The sequence below is a fragment of the Callithrix jacchus genome, chromosome 4 (assembly GCF_049354715.1).
Source record: "Callithrix jacchus isolate 240 chromosome 4, calJac240_pri, whole genome shotgun sequence".
Taxonomy (NCBI): Eukaryota; Metazoa; Chordata; class Mammalia; order Primates; family Cebidae; genus Callithrix; species Callithrix jacchus.
The window spans coordinates 95233641-95246481 of record NC_133505.1 but is presented as its reverse complement, the minus strand read 5'-3'; the positions used below and the strand labels follow the sequence as shown (position 1 = coordinate 95246481).

The window sequence follows — 12841 nt, the reverse complement described above, 5'->3', positions numbered from 1 at the left end:
AATTCCATGACTTTTGAATCCCTAGTCAACTTCAAGATATAAAAGAGTCAATGAGGCCGAGTGTGGTAGTTCAGGCCTGTAATCCCAGCACTTCAGAAGGCTAAGGCAGGTGGATCATCTGAAATCAGGGGTTCGAGACCAGCCTGGCCAATGTGGCAAAACCCCATCTCTACTAAAAATACAAAAATTAGCCAGCCATGGTGGCACATGTCTATAGTCCCAGCTGCTCGGGAGGCTGAGGCAGAAGAATTGCTTGAACCCGGGAGGTGGAGGTTGCAGTGAGCCGAGATTGCTCCAGCCTGGGCAACAGAGCAAACCTCTGTCTGAAAAAAGAAAAAAAGAAGAAGAAGAAGAGTCAATGACAGCGGGAGAATGGAAAGATTTATGAAATTTTCTCAGGAGAGCTTTGTGGGCATGCTGTGAGTGGGCCTTCACTGGAACCTCTCACAGAGTTTTGAGTGTGTGTGCCTGCAGTTTGGGACACTGTGCATTTAGGTGGGAGAGAAGAGCTGTCTGACCACCCTGGGGGCAGGCCCAGAAATTTTTGCCGAGGTGGGATCAGTCTGTATTGATCTGTGAGTGTATGTGGAGGGGATGGTGGGTGAACCAAGAGCTGGAGAATGGAAACCTGCAGCGTGGAGGTGCCAAGTCATGGGAGTGAGGAAGCCAGGAAAGAAAGTATCAGTTTCTGGGCCGGGCGTGGTGGCTCCAGCCTGTAATACCAGCACTTTGGTAGGCTGAGGCAGGCAGATCACTTGAGGTCAGGGGTTCGAGACCAGCCTGACCAACATATGGAGAAACCACATCTCCACTTAAAAAAAATACAAAATTAGCTGGGCGTGATGGTGCATGCCTGTAATCCCAGCTGCTTGGAAGACTGAGGCTGGAGAATGATTGAACCCAGGAGGTGGAGGTTGCAGTGAGCTGAGATCATGCCACTGCACTCCACCCTGGGCAGCAAGAGCCAAAATCCATCTCAAAAAAAAAAAAAGTATCAGCTTCCACCAGGTAGCAGGCCCAGAGAGTAGGAAGCTGCCCATCCACAGAACTGTCCTATGCCCACCTCCCTGTCTCCTCACACTTCCACCTGTGTGGGAGGAGATTGGAGGTGGGCAGAAACTGACCACTCAAATGCCAACTTTTTATCTTAGTTGAGGAGGGACAGCAGAAGTCTTCATTTGAATGAACTTTGAAGCTGATGAATACCTCAGACTGAAACTTTGAATTTCTGAATTCAGTTGTGGTTTGTGACTTAAGAGGGTTTTGACTATTACATGAGAGTGAGCAGAAGAGCCACAGGACCTGCCAAGTTTCCATGCAGGGCAGGGAAGAGCCTCTCCAATGAATCAATTTATAGGAACTTGTGGAAACAAGAATAAACATGGGCTTTAATTACTTCACAAATGGTTGTTTTATGTAGAGGTTATACAGAGAGAAGCGAGTCAGGGTGGGAAGACCCATTCTGATGATGTCTGTAATTCTGAAAATATCTGTCCCTGTACCAACTAACAGAAAGAGAAGGGGTATTCGGCCCCTGGTTCGTAGCAAAACATTTCCTGCAGTGGGCATTCCATGTCCCTAAAATTAGCTCCAGTGTCCCCAAAGTTAGTTCTTAGCTTATTTCATGTTGGTGATGACAGCGGGCATTGTTATGCAATGATGTACCCATAGAAGTGGATGTCCACCCATTGGGCATTGAGTCAGCTGCCAGCCTGACCCCCCACCCGACCTGCATACTCTAACATGCCCTGTTTATCAGGATTTCCAGGGGACATAAGACCACCCAGTTACTGGCCATCAAAAATGCCTCATACCTAGAATACAACCATCCCATCCTCAAAGCAGTGGAAAAAGTGAGGCAAATATTTGAATAACTCCTTTCAAGAATGCTCTTTTCCTTAAATTTTCCATTTAAATTAAAAGTGAATTTTTTTATTTTTGACCATGAATTATCCATATAATTTCCACAGCTTTTACGTAGCAAATATTGCACGGTTGAAGGAAAAGTAGTACATTCAGCACCAGCGAACAAGCATTAATTATGTCCTGCTGTGAAATTCCCCACTGGACAAGAGGCCTTTCACCTACGAAGAATGATCTGTATGTGTTTGGCTTTTAATACAGAAGCCTCTTTTCCTGTGTAAACTCTGAAATAAAATCACTCAATGCCAGCAAGTGCTTGCCTGTTAACACAATAAGACTTTCGGTGTTTTCCCATTACTTTGATATCCAAGGAATTTTCCACTAACAACATATATGTCCACTAGTCGATACAATTATCAGTCGAAAAATATCAACATTGTTAAAAAGAAAGTGCCAAGCTCGGCAACTGGCATGAGTGTACACAGTATTGTATACAATATTGAATATCAATAAAATAAATAAAAGAACTGGAATTTATCTGAAACAGGAGAACAATATATGCTCCCAGGGCTTCTTTTAAGAAACCGTATCGGCTGGGCGTGGTGGCTCACGCCTATAATCCCAGCACTTTGGGAGGCCAAGGTGGGTGGAGCCCGAGGTCAGGAGATGGAGACCATCCTGGCCAACATGGTGAAACCCCGTCTCTACTAAAAATACAAAAAAATTAGCTGGGCGTGGTGGTGCACGCCTCTAGTCGCAGCTACTCGGGAGGCTGAGGCAGGAGAATTGCTTGAACCCAGGAGGCAGAGATTGCGGTGAGCTGATATCACGCCACTGCACTCCAGCCTGGGCAGCAGTGTGAGACTCTGTCTTAAAAAAACAAAACAAAACAAAACCTATATCATGTTTTTATTTCACATTGTTATATTGATTGAGACCATTGCTTCTTTAAAATGATTGAATGTGATAGGAGTTAGCAGAGATGTTCTATTTGCCTCACACTGACCCTTGGGTTAAACATAAATGCCTAAGAGTACTCCAGTGAGGGTATCACTCATAAGCCACGTGTCTAAATCCTGACACATCACTTTTGAAGTATGAGAAGGAGGCAGTTACCATATTGGAAGGACGCAGAGGCCTTTTCTGCTTGTTTTGTCATTTTGCACTTGTCTTTTGCAGGCTCTGAATAAATCAGTTTTGTCTTTGTGGCCCTAGGGTTACAGTAACTGCAATGTGCAACATGGACTTCAGCCGATTTCCCTTGGACACACAAACGTGCTCTCTTGAAATTGAAAGCTGTGAGTAGACTTGTGCCCAGGGATCAGCACATAACTCCTGATAATTCTGAACACCTCTAACTCTCAACTACAGGAACAGTGTGTATTCCTCATTCATGACAATACTTTTAAAGTAATTTTTTAGATTGAAGCTAGGTCTAGGGTAATTTTAAGTATCAGGAACAAATTTGGGACTAAAACCTTCCATTGCTCTAACTGATCTTTTCAATGCCCTGTGGCGATGGTTTTAAACTTTGTTCTATTGAATCAGGATAACTGCTTGAGGAGGGGAAGTAGAGACCTAAGTGAATATGGGTCTCCTTCCAAGCCCTTTGCTCAGTGCGCGCGCGTCACACACACACACACACACACACACACACACACACACATACACACATGCAAATTCATCCAGAAAGCTCATTTTTCACATGTTTTATTGCTCTTCTAAATGTGATTTCTGCTGAAGAAAGGTTTCCCGGCCAAAACAAGTTTGACAATAGTTGCCCCCTAGGGAACTGCCACTGTGAGTTCCTGTGGTGGCTGAGATTCTCAGGCATAACAAGGGATTTCAGAAAAGTTGCACACACACAGATGTCCTGGAAAAGCTAAAAACCAGGCCCTAAGACACCATTGGTGCAGGCAACAAAAGAAAAAACACGCAAATTAGACTACATGACAGTTGTGAATTTTGTGCATCGACATTATCAAAAGAGTAAAAGGGCAACCCACAAATGGGAGAATATTTTGGCAAATCATCTATCTGATAAGGGATTAATATCCAGAATATAAAGAGAACAACTAAAACTCAACAACAACAACAGCAGAACATGTAACTTGATTAAAAAATGAGCAAAGGACTTGAATAGACATTTCTCCAAAGAAGATACACAAATGGCCAAGAAGCACATGAAAAGATGTTCAACATCAGTAATCATTAGGAAACTGCAATGCGATACACTTACTGGATGAGCACTGTCATCAAAACAGAAAACAGTGCTGGGCGGATGTGAATAAATTAGAACCCTTATGCTTCGTGGGTAGGAATGTAAAATGGTGCAGCTCCTCAAAAATTAAAGCAATGACTGGGCACTGTTGCTCACAGCTGTAATCCTAGCACTGTGGGTGGCCGGGGTAACAGGATCACTTAAGCCCAGAAGCTGAAGACCAGCTTGGGCAACATAGCAAGACCCTGTCTCTACAAAAAATACAAATATGTGTCGGATGTGGTGGCTGGCACCTGTGGTCCCAAGCTTCTCTGGAGGCTGAGACAGGTGGATCACCTAAGCCCAAGAGCCTGAGGCTGCAGTGAGCCATGATTGTACCACTGCACTCCAGCCTGGGTAAGAAAGCAAGACCCCCAGCTCTTAAAAAAAAAAATTACAACAAGAACATATGATCCAGCAAATCCATTTCTGGATATATAACCAAAAGAATTGAAAGCAAGGTCTTCAAAAGGTACTTGTATACTCATATTTATAGCAGCTTTATTCACAATTGCTAAAACATGAAACAACCCGAGTGTCCATCAATGAATGAATGGACACACAGAATGTGGTAATGCATACAGTGGAAAAGTGTTCAGCCTTAGAAAACAAGGATTTTGAAACTTGAGGACAGTATGCTAAATGAAATCAGCCATTGCAAAAGACAAGTACTGTATGATTTCACTTTTAAGAGGTATTTAGTGTAGTCAAAATTACAGACACAGAAAGTGGAATGGTGGTTGCCAGAGGCTGGCGGGAGGGGAAGTGAGGATGAGGGGTTATTGTTAAATGGGTACAGAGTTTCAGTTTGGGAAGATGAAAAGAGTTTCAGAGACAGATGGTGGTAAGACCATCATAATGGTTGTATTTATGTAGTAATGTAGTACAACATAAATACTGCCTAAAAATTTTAAAATGCTGTGCATCAAAACATTATCAACAGAGTAAAATGCAACCCACAATGGGAGAATACACATTGGCAAATGATATATCCAACTATAGTAATGGTTGTATTTGTGTAGTAATTTTCATTGTATGTATCATGCATCATAATTACAACACTACGAATGTAGTGGACTACCACTGAAGTCTACACTAAAGAATGGTTAAGATGGCAAATTTTGTATTACGTGTATTTTAACACAATGCACACGAGACACACGCACACACACACACACACACACACACACCCCAGAAACCAGACCACAGAAAGATCCAGGCCGAGGCAGTGTAAAATGACCCGCATGCATCTCTGCCCTCCTCTACATGTTCGCTCCATTCTCCTCCCTGCCAAAACACTTCCTCTGACAGCACCGTGGACACCCTCATGACTCCTACACTTCTCCTGAACGCTGCACTCCCTGGCAGTGTGAAAGCCCTAGTGAGGATTCTTACTGGTCCAGGGCACGTTGTAAGCCAGCCTGCGCTTGTGGTAGTAGACCAGGTGTCCCCTGGCTCCAGTCATCTAGGACCAAGGAGTGCAGGGCTGTTGACGTCACACACCACTGGGGCCAAAGGGATAGCCACGTAGGGCAGTGAATGTGGGGAAAGGGTTAATAAAACCCAGGACCAAGGGAGTGGCTACTTATTGCACGGTGGCTTTACCTCTGCCTTGTCATCCAGCCCTCACAAGACCCTGGTGAGCAGGTTATCATCTTCATACAAAGGAGGGACAGAGCTTGGTGGCAGAGCCACCCTGAAATACTGAGTTCACTGGCTCCTGAACTTAGTTTTCCCCACTATGCCTGGGCAGCTTCTGCCTCCATCTGCACTGTAGCCTTCTTTCGGGTTGTATTGTCCATGTCTCCACCAAATAAACAGAACCAGTAAGATATACAGAGTAGAGATTTATTGCAAGGAAGTAGCTCATGGGATTGTGAGGGCTAGCTAAGAGTCCCACATCTACAGGCTGACCATCTGGAGAACAGGAGCAGATGCCGGAGTTGACAGGTGGAATTTCTTCTTCCAGGAAGCCTCAGCTCTGCTCCTAAAGCCTTTCACCTGTTGGAATCAGGCCCACCCACATTATCAGGAAAATCCCCTGTGAAGTCCACTGGTTTTAGACATTAGTCACATCTACAAAATACTTTTACAGATGAGTGTTTGATTGCATGATTGGGCACCATAGCCAAGCCAAGTTGACACATGAAACTGATTATCACACAGGTCAAGAGTTAGAAAACAGGAATAAAATAGTTCCTGGAAGGAACTGTTTACACATAAGCAGACTGGACTGGCAGTGCCATGAAGCTTTTCCTCAGTTATGCTCAGGCTGTGGGTAGGTTTGTTCACTGGGAGTTCACTGGAAGCAGGTGAGAGAAGGGGAAATGGTAGCACCAGAAAGGGCAATGATCATGGAGTCACTTCAGCTTTACCCTGAGTAGGAGTGACTGGAGTCTTACAGAGAAGGAACTTGTTCCACTCCTGTCTCTTTATGGATCTTTTCTTGCTAAAATGCAGCCTTTATTACCCGATAGGGTTTACAGATGTTTGCCACTAATTGATGAGTCGCTGCACTTTGAAAGAAAGAAAAAGGCTAAATTACTCCCAGTTTATAAGGCTGAGTCATAGGAAATGTTGCCAATATTTAACCATTTCTGACCTATAAAAAGAGCAATTTCATTTGATTTAACCTAGTAAATGGCAGGCTGAATTGCAGGGTGAACCTTTCGCAGCAGTTATGAGCATTTGGGGTTGAGAACTTTGCTTTGATGACTTTTGGAAGAGTGGAGAGAATTAGATGTGTCTTTTGGGATGTTGCTTTGCTTTGTTTAGACTATGGTTTGTTTTTCAAACTATCGTACCACAATCCCAGCAGTCAGTGCAGGAAGCCAGGACACAGGTTCCACATAGCCCCACAGACCATCCTGTCTTGCCACCACTATGTGTCTTATGCTGGCTCCTGTCTTTCAGATGCCTATACAGAAGATGACCTCATGCTGTACTGGAAAAAAGGCAACGACTCCTTAAAGACGGATGAACGAATCTCACTCTCCCAGTTCCTCATTCAGGAATTCCACACCACCACCAAACTGGCTTTCTACAGCAGCACAGGTAATTGTGGGGTGAGGGCTGAGAGTCAGGGCAGCTTCAGCTTGGCCTCAGAGGTTCACCCTCTATTATAGAAAAGGTTTGAATTGGTTGTCAAGTGAGCCGTGTCACTTATATTTGAAACTAAAGACAGAGGCTGGGTGCAGTGGCTTGTGCCTATTATCCCAGGACTTTGGGAGGCCAAGGTGGGTGGATAGCTTGAGCTCAGGAGTTCAAGACCAGCCGGGCCCACATCGTGAGACTCAGTCTCTACTAAAAATACAAAAATCAGCCAAGTGTGGTGGCTCATGCCTGGAGTCCCAGCTACCTGGAAGGCTGAGGTGGGAGATCCCTTGAGCCCTAGAGTAAGAGGTTGCAGTGAGCCTAGATCACACCACTGCACTCCAGCCTAGGCGACAGAGTGAGACGCTGTCGCAAAAAAAAAAAAAAAAAAAAAGAGAAAGAAAGAAAGAAAAGAAACTAAAGACAGAAATCCTAAGTGAAGTCTAGTGGGTAGCAAGCAGTAGGTGGAAATGATTTTTTTTTAATGCTACCAATGCATCAGAGTAATAACCTAAAAAAGTCAGTAAGAACTTAAAAGATAAGCCGTGCGAGTAGGTTTATTTGAGACAATTGCATTGCCAGTTAGTAACTGGCATCTCAGCCATGATATGCTGATCCGAGCCCCCTCCTTGACAGCAAGAGACAAATACATTTCGGGTCTGTTGTTCTCCATTTACATTCTCCTTGCTCCAGCCAGCCCCTTGGGGTTGCTCCACTCTTGACCAGCCTGCTCTTGCTACACTGCTTGCATAGCCCCTCCTGGTGACTCTCAGAATTCTAAGTCTCAGTGCAGGAACCACTGGTCAGTTCCCTGTGGACCCAGTTGTTCCTTTTTTGAACCAAGGGTCAGGTCAGGCTCACACCCTCCTGTTGCCTGAGGTCATGCTCCATGACTCTCTCCTGGGAGCTTGCCTGCGCTACTTCAATAGCTGAGGTTAACTTGCTCCATTTCTTGCCTCTTTTTTTAAAAAAAATTCAGGCCAGGCAAGGTGGCTCACGCCTGTAATCCCAGCACTTTGGAAGTCGAAGGTGGGTGAGTCACCTGAGGTCAGGAGTTTGAGATCAGCCTGACCAACATGGAGAAACTCCGTCTCTACTAAAAATACAAAATTAGCTGGGTGTGGTGGCACATGCCTGCAATCCCCAGCTACTTGGGAGGCTGAGGCAGGAGAATCGCTTGAAGCTGGGAGGTGGAGGTTGTGGTGGGCCAAAATTGCACTATTACACTCCAGCCTGGGCAACAAGAGTGAAACTTCATCTCAAAAAAAAAAAAAAAATCAGTAGTTTTATTGATACAAGTGGGTTTGATTACATGGATGAATGGCATAGTGGTGAAGTCTAAGACTTTAGTACATCTGTCACTGAGTGGTGTACATTACACCCAATAGGTAGTTTTTCATCCCTCACTCTCCTCCTACCCTCCCCACTTCTGAGTCTCCAGTGTGCACTATGCCACTATGTATGCCTTTGTGTTCCCATAGCTTACCTCCCACTTATAAGTGAGAACATGTTGAATTTGCTTTTCACTTCCTGAGTTATTTCACCTAGAATAATGGCTTCCAGTTCCATCCAGTTACTGCAAAAGACATTATTTCACCCATTTTTATGGGTGAGTGGTATTCCATGGTGTGTACATACCATATTCTCTTTATCTGCTCATCTGTGGATTGGCACTCAGGTTGATTCCATATCTTTGCAATTGTGAATTGTGCTTCTTGCCTTCTTTTCACCGATTACCTTTCAGGACGATTTTCCTCAAATCTTCATGCAGTTTCTATGGCTAAAATCTTGCACAATTGACGCACAGATAAGTACCCCCATGGTCTTTCTAATCTGTAAGAGAGAGCACCAACATAGCACTGCAGTCCAGCACATCCTATCTATCTTCTTATCCATCACCAACATAGCACTGCAGTCCAGCACATCCTATCTTCTTATCCATCACCAACATAGCACTGCAGTCCAGCACATCCTATCTTCTTATCCATCACCAACATAGCACTGCAGTCCAGCACATCCTATCTTCTTATCCATCACCAACATAGCACTGCAGTCCAGCACATCCTATCTTCTTATCCATCACCAACATAGCACTGCAGTCCAGCACATCCTATCTTCTTATCCATCACCAACATAGCACTGCAGTCCAGCACATCCTATCTTCTTATCCATCACCAACATAGCACTGCAGTCCAGCACATCCTATCTTCTTATCCATCACCAACATAGCACTGCAGTCCAGCACATCCTATCTATCTTCTTATCCATCACCAACATAGCACTGCAGTCCAGCACATCCTATCTTCTTATCCATCACCAAAAGTGTTGGTTCCTTGGAGGACCCCTGCTCTTTTGACCCTCAGCATTTCGACAGTCCCTCTGCAGTAGCTTGCTGGTAACCAGAAGCATGTCCCATGCATTATAATGACCCAGGATGCCACGTTTCCAAGTTCATATTGCCAAGTCCCCATCCATCTTGTTTTCAGTCCTAGGCATCTCCCGCATATAAGGCCTTTTCCTTTTCTTTCCTTCAGCCTCGCTTTCTCTTCAACTCCTCCAGGTATGTTTTCCTTGTAAGGAACACAAAAGAAGAGCTACAATGTAGCTGGACCTGTGATTGTTCACTCTGTTCCTAAATACAATGTTGTGATTAACTTTCTTTTTTAACTTAAAGCATGTTTCTCCCCATAAAGAAACCCAAAGAGATTGTTTAAATCAGTGCTTCTCAAACTTTGATGTGCATAGGAACTACGTGGGGAACATATATATATATATTTAATTTATTTATTTATTTTTCCTAATAGAGACAGGGTCTTACTCTGTGGCTCAGGCTGGAGTGCAGTGGGGTGATCATAGCTCACTGTCACCTCCAACTCCTGGGCTCAAGCGATCCTCCCATCTTGGCCTCCCAAAGTGTTGGGCTTATAGGTGTGAGCCACTGTGCGCAGCAGAGTATATTGTTAAATGGATGTTCCAATTAAGTAGGTCTGGGGTGGGGTCCAGGAATCTGCATTTATAAGAAACTCCCAGGTGACAGTGAGGTTGCTGGGCCCTAGACCAGGTAATAGGAAAAACAGGAGTTTAAATGAGCCAGGTGTGGTGGTGGTTCATACCTGTTATCTCAGCACTTGAGAGGCTGGAGTGGGTTGATCACTTGAAGCCAGGAGTTTGAGGCCAGCCTGGTGAACATAGCAAGACCCAGTCTCTACCTAAAAATTTTAAAATTAGCTGGGTGTAGTGGTACCAGCTACTCGGGAGGGTGAGGCAGGAGGTTCTCAAACACCCAGGAGTTTGAGGCTGCATTGAGCCAAGATCGCACCACTGCACTCCAGCCTGGTGACAGAGCAAGACCCTGTCTCAAAAAAAGAAAAAAAGTTTAAATGATCTTATGATCTTTTCAAGGGGTTCCCTTTGTGAACAAGATAAGGGCCAAAGGTTTCTTGAGCTAGATTCACCCAGGCAGTGTGCATTACTGTATAATCACTTTGTTCCATGATTTCTCTCACTTTCACCTTATATAGGCATAGTAAGATTCCATTGGAGTGTCTAAAGCTCTTATGGTTTCCTGAATAAAATGTGTTTTATGAAGGAGCCATGATGTGTACTGTCTTTAATTCCTGTGTCCCCCAGGCTGGTACAACCGTCTGTACATTAATTTCACGTTGCGTCGCCACATCTTCTTCTTCTTGCTCCAAACTTATTTCCCTGCCACCCTGATGGTCATGCTGTCCTGGGTGTCCTTCTGGATTGACCGCAGAGCTGTGCCTGCCAGAGTCCCCTTAGGTAAGGAATATCTCAAGTGCATATTCCAAGCATCTGAAAATATAGGTATTAATAATTCTTTCCAGATAAAACCATTCTTTTCCAATTGGTCCTATGCCCCTTTTGGTGTTATGACTTGGAAAAATTCAAGAGTTACTTATTGTAGGTAAAAGCCCATAATTAGGAATCTATGTAGCAAAATGCTTTCCAGGACTCTACAGGTGCCCATCCAAACAGCCCACTTTTAGTCTTGTTGAAGCCATGTTCCAGGATGGCTGAGCCTGGTCTTTACATGCCTTCTTTGCTCACCTGCAAAATTAATCATATCCCACAACAGCATTTCTCAAATGATGGCTCAAGGAATCTTTGTGATGGGAAATTGTTAAAAATGAAGGGTACTGGGTCTCATCTGCATCTATAGAATGAGAATCTCTGAGTGAGGACCAGGAACCTGCATTTTTAACAAGCTCTCCCAGTAATTATTCTATGTACTCAAGTCTGAGAATCCCTACTCGATAAGCATTCCACTTATGGCTATTTGCCGTCAGCTCTTTTTCTGACCTTAAATGTGGTACCCATTTACACACACCACCATCACTCAAAGAGTTCAGGGGCTGCAGGGGAGAATGCGACCCACCAGGTTTTAGTGAAACTGGATTGGAGCTGGCCCTTAAGATGACCCCAATCCCCTGTGATTTGATGTTTGCCAAACAAATGTTCTGAGCTTAATTTGAAATCCTGGGCAAATTTCCATGGACAGATGCCATGTCCTCTAACAGTTGTTCCATAGCTTGAACAGTTACTGTGCTGAAAAGACAAACACTCTAGTTTTAAAATTTGTTTCCTACAAATGAAGTTAACGTCATCATCCTTAGTGAAACTGACCCATGAGTCCTCAAGTGGACATTGCTGAATGGGCAGCCTGGTCCAGCATGGTGGTGGCTGCTGGGGGTGCCCTGACAGCTGTTGACACAGGCCCAGGACAACAGGACTGCACAACAAAAGCCAGGACATGATATTAAAGTAAATCTCATGGGCTTCTTCCCCTTGATAGAGCAGTAGTTCTAAGAAACATATATACCTGTTCATGTATGCAACCTCTTATTTTGTAAAAATTGAATTGAAATAAATGTTTTAATGCCAAAATGTCTGGGGTTCTTTGCAGAAGAATCGTGACACAGGTGCTATGATGAATACACAGGATATGCAGAGGGGTGAAAAGGTGGGGATGCAGGGGGGAGAGAAACAGGAACAGCTTCATGAAAAGCTAAATCTTGAAAGATGTGTAGGTGTTTGCTAGACAGAGGAGCAGAAATGGAGATATTCTAGACTGAGGGAAAAGCGGGGACAAATGAGCAGAGGCACGAAACTATCCCATGTTTGGTGAAAGACAAGCAAACACTTGTTTCTCATTCATGTGTTTGCAGGTATCACGACGGTGCTGACCATGTCCACCATCATCACGGGCGTGAATGCCTCCATGCCGCGTGTCTCCTACATCAAGGCCGTGGACATCTACCTCTGGGTCAGCTTTGTGTTCGTGTTCCTCTCGGTGCTGGAGTACGCGGCAGTCAACTACCTGACCACCGTGCAGGAGCGGAAGGAACAGAAGCTGCGGGAGAAGGTGACTTTGCCATGTGCTTCTAGCGTCTGGTCAGGATGGAGCCTGATCTATCTCTGGAACCTTGGACAGGGCAGACCTCTGTAAAACGGGGTCATGATACCCCCTCCTCTGACTACTTCACAGGGTTGTTGTGAAGAGCAAACAAATTGGTGTATTTCAAGTCATTGGGAAATTGACTTTGGGTGACATCTTTCATTCATTGAAACATTTATTGTGCACCTACCACATACTTGTGCCAG

At 44.5% G+C, this 12841-nt stretch overlaps 2 protein-coding genes across 3 annotated transcripts in view; one reads left to right on the top strand and one right to left on the bottom strand.

Moving 5' to 3' along the window:
• GABRR1 (gamma-aminobutyric acid type A receptor subunit rho1) overlaps nt 1-12841 on the top strand; it is a 46741-nt gene that overhangs the window by 31706 nt on the left and 2194 nt on the right. The window contains exons 6-9 of one of the 2 annotated variants that reach the window (XM_002746814.6): nt 3079-3161; nt 7037-7177; nt 10847-10999; nt 12406-12602. In XM_002746814.6, coding sequence (XP_002746860.1) covers nt 3079-3161; nt 7037-7177; nt 10847-10999; nt 12406-12602 — 574 coding nt within the window. The remainder of the gene's footprint in view (nt 1-3078; nt 3162-7036; nt 7178-10846; nt 11000-12405; nt 12603-12841) is intronic. The other variant, XM_078369766.1, reaches the window with a different exon arrangement.
• The window catches only part of PM20D2 (peptidase M20 domain containing 2), a 46478-nt gene continuing 39594 nt past the window's right edge, over nt 5958-12841 (bottom strand). The window contains exon 7 of the mRNA XM_078369767.1: nt 5958-9049. Coding sequence (XP_078225893.1) covers nt 9045-9049 — 5 coding nt within the window. The 3' untranslated portion in view covers nt 5958-9044. The remainder of the gene's footprint in view (nt 9050-12841) is intronic.